This window comes from Dreissena polymorpha, chromosome 2, assembly GCF_020536995.1.
Source record: "Dreissena polymorpha isolate Duluth1 chromosome 2, UMN_Dpol_1.0, whole genome shotgun sequence".
Lineage (NCBI taxonomy): Eukaryota > Metazoa > Mollusca > Bivalvia > Myida > Dreissenidae > Dreissena > Dreissena polymorpha.
The window spans coordinates 93,853,682-93,872,932 of NC_068356.1; the positions used below are offsets into that span (position 1 = coordinate 93,853,682).

The window sequence follows — 19,251 nt, forward strand, 5'->3', positions numbered from 1 at the left end:
TTTGCTAAATAGTATCACATTTACTATTTTCACAAATGTGGGTTTAATCATGTTTGCTGCATTCGATTACATTTTCTTAATGTATTAACTATAAGTAAATATACAACTCAGTCATATAAAATAGAGATTTATGAGATTATTTGATGTCATAACATAGCTTTATTGAAGTGACAAGTAAATTTGTGAACGAAAAAAGTAGGTTAGCAGATCTACCTAACTTTTTCGTTTTGAAACGTTAGTGGAAACACTATTGAGGTTGACATTATCTTTTTGTTCACTCATTTAGCATTTGAACTAGTGTAATTCCAGTTTATAAAAGTTAACAGTTATAAAATTGTGCCGAGCAACCCTTTGTTCCTATTTTTGAGGAGGCAATATATGGTAACTAACATATACGTGTACAAGTGACCACAGGTATCCATCACACAAAGCATCAGCACGGAAGGTATACACAGTTTTGTGACGGCAATATGTAGTGTAATTTATGTGGTGTGAAGACTATCGCAATATTGTATTTTGGAAGTTATGAAAACCTGACATATGCTGATACGTGGAATGACGTCATTCCATCCTCCCTATGATATTTATCTTTTACAGGATACTATTTTAGATTTGATCTTTGCCCGTCTGCCAAACCTAGTTGCTAGCAGCATCTGAAGATAACTTTTAAAACGTATAAAGGACAAGGTACTTTTTATATGTTACCTTTTAATTTACTAGTGGTTAATTTAAATGAAGAACAAACAAAAACAGAGAACAATTTGGATTTGAATATGAATAGATGCATTTGTATAGACAATGTTTAATATAAAGTTGATTCTGCTTATTTATCATATCCTATAATAAAGTTTTACGTACGGATTGTTGAGCGAAATAAGCTATTCAATGAATGAATATCTTAATGTATTTACAGCTTGTTAAAACGATTGCAATGTTCCAAGTACAATTATCAAATAAATTAGTATTCTGTTTTAAAACATTTTTTTGTGCTACGCACATTTATTAATTATTTAATATTTAAACAATTTAAATTGTCTCTTGTGCTAAGTAAACAATTCGTTACAATGGTGAGAGAAGACTTTTGGTTACAGCATGGAATACGCGCGTAACCTCCGTAACATTTAAGTTCTGGCTGTTTAAATTATTATTTTTTCTGCCTTTTTAAGAATGATGATCAATTCGGGTCAGCTCTATATATCTTGTATATTTATCATTGTCTTATTTAATTTTAAGTTCAGCCTGGGCTTATACTTTATGAATATTTACGTCACATTTGTATTCTCAGTTAAGCTGGGTTTTCTCACTGTCACATTAACAGATGTCATCACGTTTTTATGAAATAAACAATAAAACACCCTTTCATTTTAGACTATACTACCATACCTCATTTATATGGTCAACGTGTGTATTTTAAAATTCTTGTGATGTGTTTTGTTGTGCTATTGTTGTTAATGTTTTCTTTATGGCAATTATTTGGTTGTAATATTTTCATTAACATATCCTTGTTAAGTCTGTAACTACTAAAATCTATAAGTAATTTTAATATTCTTAAAAGCTTCATATTCATATATATATATCTTATTTGTGTGTGGTGTGGTGTGTCTTATAGTCACACTGTAATTTTAACCTTCAAGTTTTGTCTTGTAGTCACATCTGGTCAGTCTATTTGTGACTGGTTGTCACAATAGTTCACATAAGGTTATACCCAAGGAGTGTCCGTAAAGGTGACCGGTAGCTGCGGAATCCCACAGCCCGAGCCAGAGAACAGAAATATCCTTGGGCTTATCCTTCAGTTAATGAAAAACCGTGTCTTTATGATGCCAAAAACTTGCTGAAGTTTCTTTCTACATTTTTATTTATCAAACTATTTTCCATTATTAAACTTTCATTAATGCTTCTTAAGTGTAATATCTATCAATCGTAATTTTTTATATCAATTTTATGTACAGGTATATGTTTTGTAAACACATTTTGATTTATATAATTATATAAATAGGTGTTTCATCAAATTAGCAAGTTTCAGGTTTCAAGTATTTGTGTACATATAACATTTGTGCTCATTATAAGCAAGACATATGTATTTGTATCTATCTCTAAAACACACTCGAGTGTTATTGTCACTAAAAGCCATGCTCGCTATTTAATATACTATCATTTACCGGTATGTGTCTTTATGTACTTAAGTCATGAACAATGTGAATCATATTTACAATCTTGAACTCATGGGTTAAATACTGTATGAATTATAACAAAGCGGCTCTTCTTAACATTTGATTATGTTTTTGACTCACAGTATATTTTACAATAGGATTTAGGAGACAATTATTTATAATCTCTTTCGCAATATTAATGTAATTTTTGTAATCTGTCATTATATTTTCAAGATTATACCAAGTTTAAATGATTTTAATCATCTGTTCGGTATGCTGCTGGTTTTATAATATATGCACGCTGTTAGTTATCATTTCAGACCATGCCTACCTCTCAACACCGCAATACAAAGGACCTGTCCGCTGGCTGGCACTTCCTGTACAAGTACTACAAAGGGGCGATAAGGCACGTTTCCAGCCCTTCCTTTGAACACTACATTAAACCTGCCTACCTCTCAACAATCCAATACAGAGGACCTGTTCACTGGCTGGCGCTTCCTGTACGAGTACTACAATGGGGCGATAAGGCACGTTTCCAGCCCTTCCTATTGAACACTACATTAAACCACGAAGGACCCGAACGAACAATTACGGCTAGAAACAGGAAGACTTCACTCTTCAGAACATTGTGTTTTATCTAGTGAACTTCAGTTTTCTCATTTCATACTTATACATTTTTAATGTTATGTCCGATTATAGTTATCAGCTCAGGCTGATACTAATGGTTTAGTTCTCTCCGAAGTAAGTATGTATATGCCTGATTTAAGTTTTTCAGTTTAGACTGATATTGATGTTATAGTTCTCTACGAAGGAACTATTTTTATGCAGGCCTTGATTATATTTTTCAATATTCGGCCTGATTTTAAGGCTTATTGATTATTCTCAAACATTCCTAGAAGTTTTTTAGTTAAATCATATAAGTAAAAGTAAATGCGTACTATTTTTTTTATGACGAACGGTTTTGAGTTTTTGAGCACACCAATATAATACAGACATTTAAATAATTACATTTTATTTTGGTTTATATTCATTAATACTAATGCAATCATAACCTCTCCCTACATTGGTCGGACTATATCGTAATCTAATGTTTAGCAAGACATATATTTAATAACTTCCAGAAAATATTAAAATACCTGTAACTTAATAATGCGAATACATTTTTACCTTTCAAATATCACACCGCTAAGAATGACATAATAGCATATAAATCAATTACAGAATTGATTGCTGTACCAATTATTCCGTTATTACACTACTCAAATTGAGTATATCTAAACACCAGCAACAATAACTGAATGCATTAAAGATGGAAATTTTCTCTTGGTAACAGATGTACTGAATATGCATTGTTATTATGTAAATACTAATTATTATTATTATAATTATCCCATGGGCGTATCAAACAAGTTATAAAACTAAAATATAGCGAATCATTCTCAGCTTTGATAATACAAAATGTGTACTGTTCCACATTTTGGTATAGGTTAATCTTGCAAACTATCAACCTAAGATGTCTCCCATTTTATTGATTTTTTTCTATACAAACTTCCGTTCATAACTTTTTATATGTTTAGATCATTATTTTTTCATATTTGATATTTTGGCTAAATTATGTATTATAAACATAATTTCTTTCAATATAGATGTTTATTTGAAATGTACAGGAGTCTCATTGTATATTGACTGCGATTGGATAACCCTGTCAATATCTACAAAGACCTTTCAATTGAACAAAATTATGTCTGGTTAGAGCATGTGTTGGTAAAGAAACACTTCTTTGGTGTAAATATCGTATAAAATGTTAATAAGTTGACAAATTTGCGTAGGAAAGTATATTGTCAAAAATTTGAATCGGGCACAATCAGTTTGTCTAGACTTAAGTTCATAAGCGAGACATACAATTTAATTTTTTAAAATGAAGACTTTACAAATGATCATTATAATAATTACATGTAGTATCAAGTATGTGTATGTTATAAATGTGTGATATGTCCGAAATGGATAACAACACGATAATGTGCTATTATATTAATTGTTACACTCAAATATCTTTAAAAGCAATACGTTCAGAATTTTGCAGTGATTCCGTGGTAACAATGAATATCCGGATTAATGTTCACTCGGACTTTACATAGGAAGCATTAAGGAGAACATTTAACACAGCACACCAGCAAAACTGTTGCTATAATATCATATTTTATCAATAATATGAAATAATTTATTATTTCTTGGTAACGTTATCACTTGAAAATAAATCCTCGGATCGTTTCAGTCGATATCCGACTCTCACGACCCTTGTACACGATACATAAGTAGGTTAATATTTTACACACGCGTCCCGGTTTGGCATTAAGGTTTTCAATGTTTGTCTATTTAAAAGTATTTGATTGAGATCGTTTTAGAAGCAGATTTGATTTACGATTAATTTTGGGGTAAGTGTGAGGTTTGATAAACCTCAAACCGGGTTTAATCCCAGTGCTTTTACCGTTTCTAATGTTGTAATCCCAGTGTTAATCATTTGACGTCGAGGTTTTGTTAATAAGTGAATAAGAACATGATTTTACTCCCCTGAAATACATGTATTTTCTAGAGGTCCATCATTTGCTACGTTACATATGTAAAATGTTCGCTTTGAGGTTAGTCTGATGTACGTTGTAACCTATATTTAGAAAGGCAATATCCCTTACAATAACTAAAGAGGCCATACAAATTGAACGCAGATTGTCCGAAGTTCTCAACATAGTTCTTGTTTAAGAGATTTTAATAAATTGTGCCTGGCGATCATATTATCTCTTATGTTTTGCCTAAAATTTACCAAAGAACTTATATACGCAATTCAGAGCTACGCCACTACAACGGGTATTATAAAACAGCCATACAACCTTTATTGAAGCATTATGTCTTGCTTGCAGGGCATTTACAAATATTGAAACTTAATGTCCGGTAATACCTGAAGCAATCATGAAGCTTTTTGTTGCATTCGCAATAATTATTGCTGGAATTTACACTTTAAACATCACGCAGTTTCACCCAGCCAGCCTTCCGAAGTGTTTCATGCAACTCTTGGACTCTCGCACAAGCAAGAGTCGACTTGCCTGCCTCCAGATGTGCCGCAGTCACTGCATATTTGTCGACTTTAATGCAAGTAGTAAGTTGTGTAACCGTTACCAGTATGGGACTACAAAAAACTGCGCAGCTGGAAATTCCAATTATATTAATGTGTACAAAAAGGTAATTTTTGCAAAGTTTGTTTGGACCTTTTTCACATTTCCTTTTAACAATATGTGCATAACCTCATCGGTACGGTAAATTTCCACCTGTTTACCAACATAAAATAAATTAATACAGTCATTTAACAATATTATTGAACGACAATGGTGCAAAAACTGATGCATTGTTTACAGCGGTGACCGATATGTTTGTGATTATATTATTATTATGACGTAATATTAAGGATATCAAAATACACGAAATGTCATGACGCTAAATCAAATTTTGTTCATATCATAACTGCATCGTACAACGGCATAAATAAATAGAAAATGCATTGATTTAAGTAACACATAGTATCAATATTTCATTTGGGTCATCTAAAACTAATGTGTTCACACGTTGCTACACCAGTCGTGTAAATTCGTTTTGTATGATTTGAAAATGCGATCTAACATCTTGACACCCTCCAAAATAAATCAATACATAATTAATAAATAAATACATTTTCTCAACTGAGTTATTATTTTTAAAATAGTAATTAACATTATTATAGAATTTTTTATTCACAAGTGTCGCCGTCTGTCTATAAAACTATAGGCTATAGGACGTTCGTGTCATGGACAGAAGCCCAGAAATATTGCATCCATTTAGGGGGATGTCTAGCAAGAAACAATTTCAACCTGGCTGAACTCGTACCGGCTTTATCGAATGAAATGAGTGTTCAAGGGTACTTGACAGAGGCTCGAAAGCTAGATGGCTTAGGCTGGATTTGGCTGAATGGAGATAATGTGTCAATCACACCAATTATCGACGACTCAGCCGCCCGATGTTTACACGTGTTGCATGGAGATTTGCACGATATCGCATGTGATGGGATCTATACGCAATATTTTATTTGTGAAGTATGGTGAATTTGGCGAAAACTGATACTTGCATGAACTTCGTGCAATCGTCCATCGGATAGTTACGTTTCATCAGAAGACAATTTAGATTGGATTTATGTCCGTCCGTAAAAAAACTAACAAGTTAATCAAAAAGATCTGATAATATTATGAAACATGTCAAAACCAATTTGTTAATTTTGTATGCCCTTCAATGTGTACTAGTGGTTAAACAATGGATTTGATTTGATTGTGAAAGATGCATTTGAACAGATAATGGACAAAGTGAAGTTTATGCATACTATTGAATTGAAACTGTTTTTTAAAGCCTGTGCACTCCTTTATTGTATTCAATACTGTTCAAGATATGATACGCCATACAAAGTATCAAGTGTATAAGGCTACGAAAGTTGAATCAGAAGAGGTCAATCGATGAACATGCTTATGTGTCTCTACAGTTACTTTAGGAAATGTGAAATAAAAGACAGTATACAATGTGATTAAGCACAGCCAATATAAATCAATAATGAACGTTCACACGCTAAAGAAACGGTGTGAAGAAAATGATTTTAACGTGACCTTATGTAAATGTTGCTTTTACAATATCACTTATTATATATAATACCTGTGTTAATGTAAACTGTGATTGAATGGATCGTGTTTGGAGCTCTTATACTATTTTAACAAAATAATTTAGGTAGTTTTAATTTGTTATTTATATTTAATTTTATTTATTTATATTTATTATTTTTTATTTGAAACTCAGCTAAAACTTCGTTATCTTCTGCTTATGTACAAAAAGTACCCCGGGTTTAGATAGTTAATTTAAACTAATGTCATTAACGTCCAGGATGGCGGACGGGCGAAGGGGGGAGGGTCGTCGGGGCAGGATATTTAACGGCGTCGTTAGAAAATTCATATTTAAGTTTTGTATACTTTTAACATCTTCTTTTCAAATATCTGCTTATCTTCGTGAACATGTACAAATGTTTCATGTTTAGCCATCTACTAAACATAACCATACGCTTCCGCTTCACTGCAAAAATGCTTAAAAATGTATCAAAATAGCAGTTTACAGTAAACGTTTGACAGATTTGTCAATATTTTCACGCGAAAATTTAATAGGCGGTACTCTGAAAACGAATTCATACGGATTCCTGCTATTGCATTTAATTGCCGCTTGAGTTTAAAATTGAAAGTTAAAGTTTTGTATGCATGCACTTTTTTCTTTATTACTTTACCAATGAAGGTTCCCAGTTCCCAGCACTAAATGGTCGCCATTGATAAAGAGTGGAATATATCAAAACACCACTATTTTCCAACCGAACGGTTTCATTTGTAAAGACATTTTACACGCATGTTCATTATGGTACTTTTGTATGGATTTTGTCTGTTTGCACAATACGGTCGGTGGAGTTTTAATGAGAAATTTCCTTTTTGTATACTTATTTGTTCTCTCAAATTGTTGGCACATGTTCATGAAAATTTATAATAATTCCTTGTATGGTCGTATACCAAACGTAAGCGTAGGGTTCCGCGTTACTGCTCTAAATAGCCGCCATAGAAATTGGTCTATAATGACTTTTTAACGAAGCCATGACACAATAGTTTTCATTAGTTGTCCTTTGCTGTTATAGAAGACTCAATTTCATTTTACAAAATACCAGGAGCCCGTCTTATCATCGATCGTACGATTTATAAAATCGCAGCGAAACAAAAGAGCGTACGACCACCTTAAGATTTACCGTACGACTGTATTATCAAACACGTCGTACGAACTTGACAAGTTACGAATCGTAAGGAAATAACGCATGCGCACTAAGTCATCGCTTAACTCTTCACGATGAAGGTATTACGCGAGTAACTGTCATAACAACCAGACGAACATAGTTGACAATGGCAGAAAAGAAAAGAAAAGAAAAGGAAAATCAACTGGACAGAAGAAGAAAGAGAGATTTTAATAGAACAGTGCACCAGCGAAACTGGCCGGAAGATCAACCTAAAATTTAGCAACGAAATATCGGCAAAAGATAAAGCCATTTTCTGGGAAAAGACAGCAAAAAGGTATCGTATAGATACGATTTGAATACTGTCATGAACACTCCAATTCCTTTTTAATCACATAATTCCTATTACAATTTAAAAACAAAACGTGTTTTGCAATTGATAGTGGTTTCATCGTTTATAGTCTCATTACCATTTAAAAAGGGACCATAGTCAATATTACATTTACAGGTTACTTGCTAGCCTAAAGTTACTTGCAGGCATCGACACAAACAGTGTCCGGGGAAACCGAGACCCCCAAATTTTGGTGAGGGACACCAGTTTTTCCCAGGATTTTGCTCCAATTTTAATAGGCAGGGTTCCCTCTGGAGACCAAACTGTAGAATTTAGTGTCAAGCCCACATATGGCTATTATTATTTTTTTTAGAATTATAAGGAATGATAATTCTAATCAAATGGTAAACATTTTATATTAGATATATCTTGTGATTAGTTTCCTCCTCACTATGCGATAAAATGCTACATCAGGCTCGATAATTTACTGTAGTTGTACATGATGAACGAATGACAAAGGCGTTTCAATGATTTGTATCTGTGAATCAAAGACCTAGAATAAATTCTAGGTCATTGTGTGAAAATAGTGGATTAATTATCAGTGAATTATGTGGTAGGTTTTACTAATTTGAAAAGATAGTTTATGATGCATCATATATCATCTTGTATGATATTTTTCATTTAACTTTTTGTCAGATACCAAAATTTTTATTATGTTTGTTGAATTTTGTCACTTAAATTTTATGAAAAAGTATCAAATGTGTAATTCCTGTTTTTATTTTCTTTGTTTGCTCTTTTGATAGGATTAACAGCATATCAATGTGTCAGCGCACTGCTGATGAAGTGAAAAAGAAATGGATTGACACAAAGGTATACATCTTAGTTTTTACTTCATGCTTAATTTCAATAAAATATGTTACATATTTATATATATATAATATATATACACAAACACACATTTTTTAGTCATTTTTTACTGGCAAGAACAAATGGACAAACACAATACAAGATATAAGTTTTTTGGTGAATTTGCTAAAAATTGTCATACTCCTAGAGTTACAACATGCAAAAACAATGTTATGTAATCTTAAAAACCTAGAATGTTTAAAAAAAGAATTTCTGAGATGTTACTTTTGCAATACATAGTATAGAATTATTATTGGCAATGTCATTGATTAACCCTTAGGCTTTAATTCAAAAGATTCTTTATTTAATAAAACAATAGTTTATGGTATATAAATGACCCATAATAATTCATATTGGTTCAATATATAATGAATGTGATATAACATGGGGTCATAATTTTTTTCAGTTAGAACATCACTCTGATAATTATTTTGTTATTTCAGTCTAGTGCAAAGAAGAAGGCACAATCTATGAAAAAAGAGCTGGGCAGAACAGGCGGTGGGCCCTATCCAGGTGGTCTGACAAACCTGGAAGAGAAGGTATTTATGCATGTTCTTTCTTTCTTAATTATTTCAGGAATGATGACATTAAACATTATATAGTTTTTATCTATCGAAATGATAACATTTATTATGTTAGCTGAAGTGATTATTTAATAAGAATTTCTATTTAAAACCTTTTTTAATCATTCCATTGACATTGTGTTACCATTACTTAAATACTTAAGTTAACATTTCTTTAAATTGAATTTTTGTCATATGACATATTTTTATACATTTAATACTTTAATGTATCCGTTGAATCTAACACTCTATATCAAAAGAAAATTAGAAATTAAGTGATTGATTTATAATTATAATTTTAGGTTGTAACAGTTATCCCGAAGTGTTCAATAGATGGAATAGTGAATGCTATTGATATATTTGCTGGTAAATATGCTATTTACTATACTTAGCAAATTTCTTAATAATATATGAATCTTGAGTACTTTGCCTATGATATAGGGTCTATTGTACACAAATTTAATTGCAATTGTAAATTATGTTTTGGATTATTGTATTAGTTCAAGAATTGTATATCATATTGTGTCTCAAACTGGCGATAAATGTTTCATTTTTAGCTAGACTATTATATATGAAATATATATAGTGGAGCTATCCTACTCACCCCGGGTTCGGCGTTCCCGTGAGCGTTTGAATGTTTAAGTTTGCGTACCAACTAAAATATTTCCTATGTCACATGATATATGGCTTTAATATTTTGCATACTTCTTCACCAACATGACCTCAACCAATAAACAAGAGCAGACAATTGTATCAAGTATTTTGTAAGACAAATGGCCCTTTTTCACTTAGAATATGCATCTTATTGATAAATCCATGTTAAAGTTTGCGTTATACCACCTCAAATATTTCTTATGTCCCTTGACATATGGCTTTTATATTTTGCATACTTCTTTATTAACCTGACCCAAACCTATAAACAAGAGCAGACAATTGTATCAAGTATTTTGTAAGAATTATGGCCCTTTCTCCACTTAGAATATGCATATTATTGATTAATTTATGGTTTAATATTTCTATTATGTAATGGTATTTTCATACAATTGTTCATATGCATTTTAATTGAACTGTTTGTTGTAGATGCTCAAGAAGGAGATGTTCCATCAATATCTAACAGTATTAGTGGTATGTTTCTTATTTAAACAAGATACAATGAAAAATATTAATAATGGTACAGAATATCAATAACACTTTTTGAAGTTTTATAACGGGTATATGTATGCAACACTGAAAGTACATTGTTTATTCAGTTGTCATTAATGAACATATGTAAAACAAATTGATTCATACTTATGATATTAATATTGATGATCTCTACCTTATAGTCAAAAATTCTTGTTTTATATTTTTTTCCACTTACATTTCCCCCAATGAGAGCCAAAAATATTTATGAAAATAAAAAATATATATAATGCAAATTTTAAACCATAAACTTGATTAACTTGCCTGTGCATTAAACAATTTGCAATTTCAATTTTATTTCCAGAACCAGTCCAAGGGGCATCATGCCCAGCAAGAGAAGTATCCAATGAGCCAGGTAAATTTTGTTTTCAAGTATTAGCATGTAATAGAATTGCAAGAGAATGTATGGTATATATAATTGCAAAATTAATCATGTAGTACTTTAACATGTTAATGATTAACAACTGTTTGCCTTCTAACTTGACAATTCGAACAAATCAGTTATGTTTATGTACATGTTTTTAATAAAAACATTTAATTAATTTGTAGAAACAGAAAGAAAAGCATCAGTGTCTGAAAAAATAAAGAAAAGACAGAAAATGGAAGGTAAATAGTAATTAATGTAATATTTTACATTTGAAATACAGTTCTAGATAAAAGATGTTTTTTAGGAATTGATAACCACATTTTATGCAACAAATCAAAATGGATTTTATAATTCAGCCTAAAAAAATGGATATATTTTGTTTCGACATGATTGTCCGTCCAACATTCTGTCAGACTTGTTTTTTATCATTAAATTGAACATGTTTGTTATCTTACATGTACTTCAGTGATTCCTACACGGAGTCATGTAGATGACTTCGTCAATTTAATTTATTTAAAAGAAATATATGGGTTTTGTGCAGTGTTTATGTGTATTTTTAGCATACTCTTGTTGTGTGCCTTTATCATTTTATAGGCATGACAGTTTCCAGTAGCATTTAACATGTTTTAATGATTCTGCTGTTGATTACAAAAAAGTTTCTGTCTGTAGAAATAAAACAATTTTCAGGTGACCTTCATAGGGCCATCATTGACTATCTTGTAATGGAATTGTTGACTTTACAGATGTATCAGCAAGCAGTCAACGGGACATGATCGTCAAACTTGAAGAAGAAAAAGTTTCCCTACTCAAAGAACTGATCTGTGCACATCTTGAACAGACTGCGCACTTGCAACAGCTAACAGCATCTGTTAACAAGCTGACTGATGCCATGATCAGCAACAATGTTATGTCAAGTTTTTTTAACTGATATTTTATTATAAATTAAAGCTGCCTAAAAGATTGTTACAACAGATGCCTCTTAGCTGTTGCAAGTGCCCAAGTGCATATACACAATGTTATATGCCAAATAGTTAAGCTCTAGGCCTTGTGGCACAATGTGCACAGGTTTGATACAAAATAATTTTCATTAATAATGAGTTGTTGTTAGTAGAAAAACAAACACATACATAATTATGGTTTAAAGTTATATATTTGCTGGCATAATACTTTTAAATAAAAAAATGGCAACTCTTTTTTTATCACAAGATCACTCATTATAAGTTAATAACTAAATGTCATATTTTGAAAGGTCATTTGAAAAATGTGTAACTATAACAATGGCTGTTTGTAAATCATGCATGCCCCCCATATGGGCTGTCAGTTGTAGTGGCAGCCATTGTTTGAATAATTTGTTTAACCTAGTGACCTGAAAATCAATAGGGGTCATCTGCCAGTCATGATCAATTCACCTATGAATATTCTTGATCCTAGACCTAATTATTGTTGAGTTATGATCAGAAAAGCATTATACTCTTTCAAGTCGCTGTGAACTTGAACTAGTGACCTGAAAATCAATAGGGGTCATCTGCCAGTCATGATCAATGTACCTATGAAGTTTCATGATCCTAGCCGTAAGCATTAATGAGTTATCATCCGGAAACCATTTTACTGTTTCGAGTCACTGTGACCTTGACCTTTGACCTAGTGACCTGACACTCAATAGGGGTCATCTGCCCAATCATATTCTATGTTCCTATGAAGTTTCATGATCCTAGGCGTTAGCATTCTATAGTTATCATCCAGAAACCATTTTGCTATTTCGAGTCACTGTAACCTTTACGTTTTGACCTAGTGACCTAAAAATCAATAGGGGTCATCTGCCAGGCATGAGTAATGTACCTATGAAGTTCCATGATCCTAGACCTAAGCGTTCTTGAGTTATCATCCGGAAACCATCTGGTGGACGGACCGACCGACATGTGTAAAACAATATACCCCCTCTTCTTCGAAGGGGGGCATAAATACAGTAAACTTTTATGTAAACAAAACAGTTCATATCAATTTGAATTGAATTGTTTAACTACAGCTATACAAAATTACAACGTGCTTATAACCAGTCATTCAAAACATGTTAATGATTGCCTGTCTAAATGAATGCGCATTGTCATCATGCTCATTTAAGACATCCTCATTTGCCAGCTCATTCACATGGACTGCATCTTGTGGTTCCTTCACGTTGAACGTTATGCACAGATTATGCAGCTTCATACAGGCCACAACAACATGAGAACTTTTTGTAGGGTTGAATGGAAGTACACCACCAGATTTGTGTAGGCATCTGTTGAAACAAGTTATGCTTACATAAAAATGAGTTTCTTAGTTAATTATGAAACATGGTAAAAACTTAAAGGGACTGTCAACCACAAATGACTACCAGGTAACTACCAGTTAACTATAAGTAACGCCCGTAGATTGATCATCATGAATTGTATATATTATATATATATATATATATATATATATATATATATATATATATATATATATATATATATATATATAATGATCAATCTACTTGCGTTATTTATAGTGTGCATATCGTTATGTAAACTATTTTCGCGATGTACTTTTGATTTCACATTGCAAAATTTTATTACAGAATATAATGACAATAACAACTTTTTCAAGTAATGTAATATACCATTCGTGATATTTTTATCAATATAAACTAATATTTGTAAACAAATACGGTATTTTTTAACTTTTCTTTTTTCGTCATTCGTGGTTGACAGTCCCTTTAATTGTTTCTGTATGAATAAATTGCGTAACTTATGTTATTTTCATAGATAATGATGTTAAATTTTGCTAACGTTATTTAAATATATTATTAATAAAGATAATGATCATTCACATAAGTTTTGCAGGTTTTCTTTAATTGTAAATTTTAATATAAATGCATGCACGTACCGAAATCTAGATTTCAGCACACCAAACGCTCTTTCAATAACCACTCTTCCCCTGGCATGGTAATTATTGTAACGCCTTTCAGACTCTGTCATGGGATTTTGTTTAGGTGTGAGAAGATATCTTCTCAGGCCATATCCGCTATCCCCAAGCAAAATTCCTGCATGTGTTCTTTCCAGGTGTTCCTAAATGCATAAAAAATCATTTTGGTAGGTTAATTGGCTTAATTTATTGTGTGTATGTATGCATTTCAAAGTGTGAATTGCAACAAAAAATAACTAGAGCTTTGTCACAAACATGACGAATACCCCCACATTCTGCAATGACACAAAATATTTCGCATGTTTTCTTCACAAAAAACAACGGACACTGGTGTTTAATGTTTAAAACGCACTAAGTGACCCTGTGACTTGAATTAGAGAGAGGACACTTAATACGGACCTACCGACCGGCAGACAAGTTTACTCCTATACACCCCCCTTAACTTCGTTTGTGGGGGTATAATAAATCCATGGACAGCAAAGAAAATTTATAATTTTGTATATATCAAATGCAACCTTAGTGTTGCTGAATACATGTAGATAGGATTTTGAAGAACCATAAGTATGGTACAAAGAGTGCAAGATGAAAAAACAATTATTTCAGTACAATTTATTTTATGGTTAAAGCATATATTCTTATAAACTGAAGTCTGAAATAAAACTTCCTTTTTTATGCCCTGCAATTCGAAGAATGTGGAAGGGGCATTTAAATTCACCTTTGTCTGTTCATCAATATACACTATAAATGTAACCTGTTGTAAATACATTAACTGACAGTTAGTATTAATATGCATTAGTGTTTATTATTGTTCCTTTGTTAATGTAATTTATTTTAAATTTGGCCTACAATGTTAAATGAAATGATCTTCAGAATAAATATCTGAAGGGACACAGTAGTTATGAGCCTTTTTTGAAACTCGGATGCAGGAAAACCTCTGACGCGGTCCCATCCCAACCCCCATAACTTTTGACCCAGGGGTAAGATCATAATAACATAACTGTCACCGCCGCACATATGCTCATAGGGACCATGTGTGCAAGTTTCAAGGTTCTTGTTCTAATAGTGTAGGAGGAGATAGCGGCCAGGACTGACGTAGGGACAGACAGACAGACGGATATCACCACATAATCCCCACTTTTTCTCCTAAAAGCGTGGAGATAACAAATGAATTAACATACAGTGACAAAATGAACAATTGAATTTGTGTTTTTAGAGTTTATACCTTTAGACCACAGGTGTTGAAAATGGAAGCATCATGCTGCGAACCTGGCCACTTTGCAACTACATCTATGAAACTGTAATCAATAATACTAACATATTTTCAATCCATGTACAAATGTGACTTATAGCCTATAACAAAATAACGAACATTATATAGAATTAAAACATAAAAATGTACAAATTGCTTAAATCTTTTGCAATTAGTTTTTAAAAGTTGCAAGGAAAGATTAATTTTCAGTGTTCACATGGTGACAACACGGTGCAAGAAGGACTCACAATGATCATCAAAGGTTAACCATGCATTTGATTTTCTCAACAGCACAATCATCAAAACGATAATTATTTAAAGTTCATAACAAAAAATATGTCTCAATTGCTTAAAAAATAGTAAAATATAAGTATATGATTATAGTGAAGAAAAGAAATCATACTTCATTCGAGAATCACAAACAGCTTGCACATTGATGGCGTGAAACCCCTTTCTACAAATATATGCCTCTTCATTTTCGGAAGGGCCTAGAATTGGAACCAAAGTCCCATCAACAGCACCGAGAACGTTTGGAATCCTACACCGCCTGTAGAAGTCTTGTTTTGAGAGTGCCATAGCGCCATTTTCAGTTGGGAATCTGAAATGATTCAGCTGATCAACATAGTGTGTTTCTTTATATATATTTATATACATTTATGTATATATAAGTGTACTTATATTAAAGTGAATATATAACTCTTTCTTAAACTTTAATATTTTTAAGTTGTATGATTAGCTTACATGAATTACGGGACAGTCATTTTCATAATTGGCGATATTGGCAAACAAAATACTTTTTTGACGCCTAATCACCTGATATTATGTAGACGACGATTCAGGCTATCAATGAAAACATGGAAGCATCGAGCTGCTGTAGGCTTACTGACACCATGAATATCTGCAACCTCAGAAAAAAAATCACCCTTGCTCAAGAACCGAAGCCCGATTAGAACCTAAAAAAAGAAACAAGTCACTTAGGCATGATTGGTCATTGTTGGCTCGGGTACTACTTACATGTACCCCGTGTACTCTTATAGTATGTTTACATGTACCCCGGGTATGGTCAATATACTTAAACGTACACGGTTGGTATTAGACTCACTGTATCCAAGTTGTATTCCCGCCCTTAATCGGATGTCCTCAAACACTCAAATGATTACTGTAAAATGATACTGTTTATGTTAAACAAACATATATATTTAAAAAATGTATAAACATGATTGTTTGAGTACGAGTTCTGATAATATAAAGGCCATTTAACACAAAATGTGAATATAATTAAATTAAAAAAATTGACGACAGCTACCAATTTAGCATTAGAACTTCCAGGTACGTTTTAGTATATTGATGTGCCCCGCACATTGTTGTTGTTCAATAGTTTACCATATGTATATCATTTACATGTAACATTCATAATTTGTTTAATGTACTTACCTGTTTACTTTATTTCCTGAGCTACACATTATTCAATTTATCTGAGTGTCCACAGCTCCATTGTTTTGTTGATAGTAACAACTCACAAATACATTTTACCTCATGAGCATATTGTATAATCAATCATTTAGGCAAAATGTAGAGTGAATTGCTTACGATTTCAATATCGTATTATAAGAATACATTGATACCGCAGTAAAATCAAATGAAAAGTATGAAATGGTTGGAATATATGATGATGCGTTCACCTTTGCCAAGAAATATTCAAATAGTATCGCTAGAATCCGAGTTTGACACCGTCCGAATAACACAGTTAAATAGTTCATGTCTTTATGCCGTTTATAGACATAATATATATGCATAACCCACAACAGTACCTGTATGAGATGCAACACATAAAGAGCATTTTTGTTACTTGGCGCTAGATAATGAACATTTTTGCCGGATCGTTTGATGATACTTAACATAACTTTATTTAGTTCTGGCTACCATAACTTTAAATGTCGCTTTTTATGATTTTTGACTGGCGCGACTTTATACAGGCCTGTCAATACTATGTAAACTGTACGCTGAAGTTTCTTTAGCTAAACTTTATTTTGTTTACAAACACAAATTGATCCATATCTACAAAACGCATGTTTATCAAAGACGATTCCCAACAGTTCAATTGGTTACAATGCAGTGAACATTTCTTTACATGCACCCGTAAAATAATTTAGTCTGTACCTGAGTAAGAGATGAGAGTGAGTTTGATCTTTTTGTCTTCGGTTCTAAATCTACCCTCAATGTTTCATTCAGGTACGTAATCGCTTCTCTGCTCAGTCTGTATCGTGCGATGATTTCTTCGTCTCTTAATTCATCCAAAATATTCACACGTTCACGGAAAACCCTTTGTCTGCGTCTGTTTTGCTCGTTTACATCAAACAACGCAACAAATTCCGCCATATTTACGAATATCGCAATATTTGCGAGTGCCAAGAGGTAGTCGTAACTTTTTAGGCAAAATCGTAAGATTTAGGTAAGATGGGAATTTTCATAAGACACTGTAAAATCTTAAGAAAATCGTACGACGATCTTAGCCGTTTCTTACGATTATCTTTGGCGTACGATCGTTGATAAGACGGGCTCCAGCTTATTATGCTAAACATACTGTGTGTGTGTAAGACACAAATATAACAATGCTTTAATGCCGTTTCCGCATTTTTATCTTGTTAAAGAAGGTTCCATAATTATTTCGTGGAAACATTAACATGAAAGAAGGACACTGGGTGTATCTAAATATTAGTATAGACTGATATTGTGTGACAAACGAGTTACTTCGAAGGAAATTAAAAATATGTTTATAAATGATCCTTTCGGAAACCTTTAACATAGTGTTTAGTAGAGATATTGGTAGGTGATAGACGCTATTGACGGGTCGCCCTGTTTAAATACTGCACACTCATTTGCAATTGTCCAAGCATCTGGCATTGAACTTTGAGTCAAAATTGCATTAAAACGATTTCAAATTGGGATTTTTAGCTCTTGCGTAGATTTACGTAAGATTCTATTCACATCAGGACCAGACGCTTTACCCAATTTGAGGTTTTTAAAGGCGTCAACTACTTTGTCGCGCGTTATATTTGGTTATGGATGGCTATACCAGTGCAATTTGAATTACAACACAAAATTTCATTGATACGGGTTTCCACTCAAAGAATAATTTTATATCGGTCGCATCACCCTTCACAATTTAAATGCTCAGAACCCTACATTGCCTTTATCCGAAATAAAGTAAAGAAAAGTTGCGCATCGGTTTAGCGTTGAAATATATCACACGAGGCTCGTAAATAGAAAAGTGCTTACATTTTGAAAAGTTATATATCTCCAATATTGTATGACCCCAATGTTTTTGGTATTTTTGGTTACCTATGTAGAGTTTTTAATCCTTTTGCTTAATGTGATTTTAATTAATAAAATCGATATTGCGTGTTCGACTATTCGTTTGTATTTACTCTATTTACTTGAAATTAAATATAACTGAAATTATCTGCAAACCAATGCATATTTAAGATTGTTTTGCAAGTGTAAATGCGCTCTCACAGCTTTATTAAACTGAGAATTGAGAAGTTAACAACTGAACAAACAACTTCGAAGACATCATACAATCATACAATCGGATGCATTAAGATCCTGGTTAATTTGTATCCTTTATTTGGTCAATTCAAACTTAGGTGACCCTTTGTTGATTTTTACGCAAACACGCATTGGATAACCCGGCCATGCGGGATGTTTTTCATACCGCACAGTGCAATCCTCG

At 32.5% G+C, this 19,251-nt stretch overlaps 2 protein-coding genes across 3 annotated transcripts; one reads left to right on the forward strand and one right to left on the reverse strand.

The window, feature by feature from the left end:
- Positions 1-8,845: 8,845 nt before the first annotated feature.
- On the forward strand, positions 8,846-12,516 carry LOC127868099 (uncharacterized). Its single transcript, XM_052409694.1, has 8 exons — positions 8,846-8,918; positions 9,109-9,175; positions 9,655-9,750; positions 10,077-10,140; positions 10,855-10,899; positions 11,261-11,311; positions 11,506-11,562; positions 12,067-12,516. Exons 1-8 carry the CDS (start codon positions 8,914-8,916, stop codon positions 12,249-12,251), a joined length of 570 nt encoding a protein of 189 aa, XP_052265654.1. The 5' UTR covers positions 8,846-8,913; the 3' UTR covers positions 12,252-12,516.
- LOC127868097 (putative nuclease HARBI1) lies at positions 12,455-18,085 on the reverse strand. 2 transcript variants are annotated; one of them, XM_052409692.1, is made up of 6 exons: positions 17,679-18,085; positions 16,332-16,471; positions 15,922-16,116; positions 15,492-15,564; positions 14,231-14,412; positions 12,455-13,601 (listed from the first exon to the last, which is right to left on the reverse strand). In XM_052409692.1, the coding sequence occupies exons 1-6, from the start codon at positions 17,895-17,897 to the stop codon at positions 13,385-13,387; spliced, it is 1,026 nt and encodes a 341-aa protein (XP_052265652.1). In that variant the 5' UTR covers positions 17,898-18,085; the 3' UTR covers positions 12,455-13,384. The 2 variants fall into 2 exon arrangements, with proteins under 2 accessions (XP_052265652.1, XP_052265653.1); XM_052409693.1 differs by having other exon boundaries at positions 17,330-17,793.
- Positions 18,086-19,251: the final 1,166 nt, after the last annotated feature.

What these genes read in the sequence shown, in the direction of transcription:
- LOC127868099 (XM_052409694.1), top strand. An exon ending in AGAAGTATCCAATGAGCCAG is followed by an intron (nt 11,312 to 11,505) that starts GTAAATTTTGTT and finishes ATTAATTTGTAG; the next exon opens with AAACAGAAAGAAAAGCATCA. An exon ending in GAAAAGACAGAAAATGGAAG is followed by an intron (nt 11,563 to 12,066) that starts GTAAATAGTAAT and finishes TTGACTTTACAG; the next exon opens with ATGTATCAGCAAGCAGTCAA.
- LOC127868097 (XM_052409692.1), bottom strand. Translation starts at nt 17,897, where the DNA reads ATGGCGGAATTTGTTGCGTTGTTTGATGTAAACGAGCAAAACAGACGC. An exon ending in CACTCTCATCTCTTACTCAG is followed by an intron (nt 16,472 to 17,678) that starts GTACAGACTAAA and finishes TTCTTTTTTTAG; the next exon opens with GTTCTAATCGGGCTTCGGTT. An exon ending in CGTCGTCTACATAATATCAG is followed by an intron (nt 16,117 to 16,331) that starts GTGATTAGGCGT and finishes GAATCATTTCAG; the next exon opens with ATTCCCAACTGAAAATGGCG.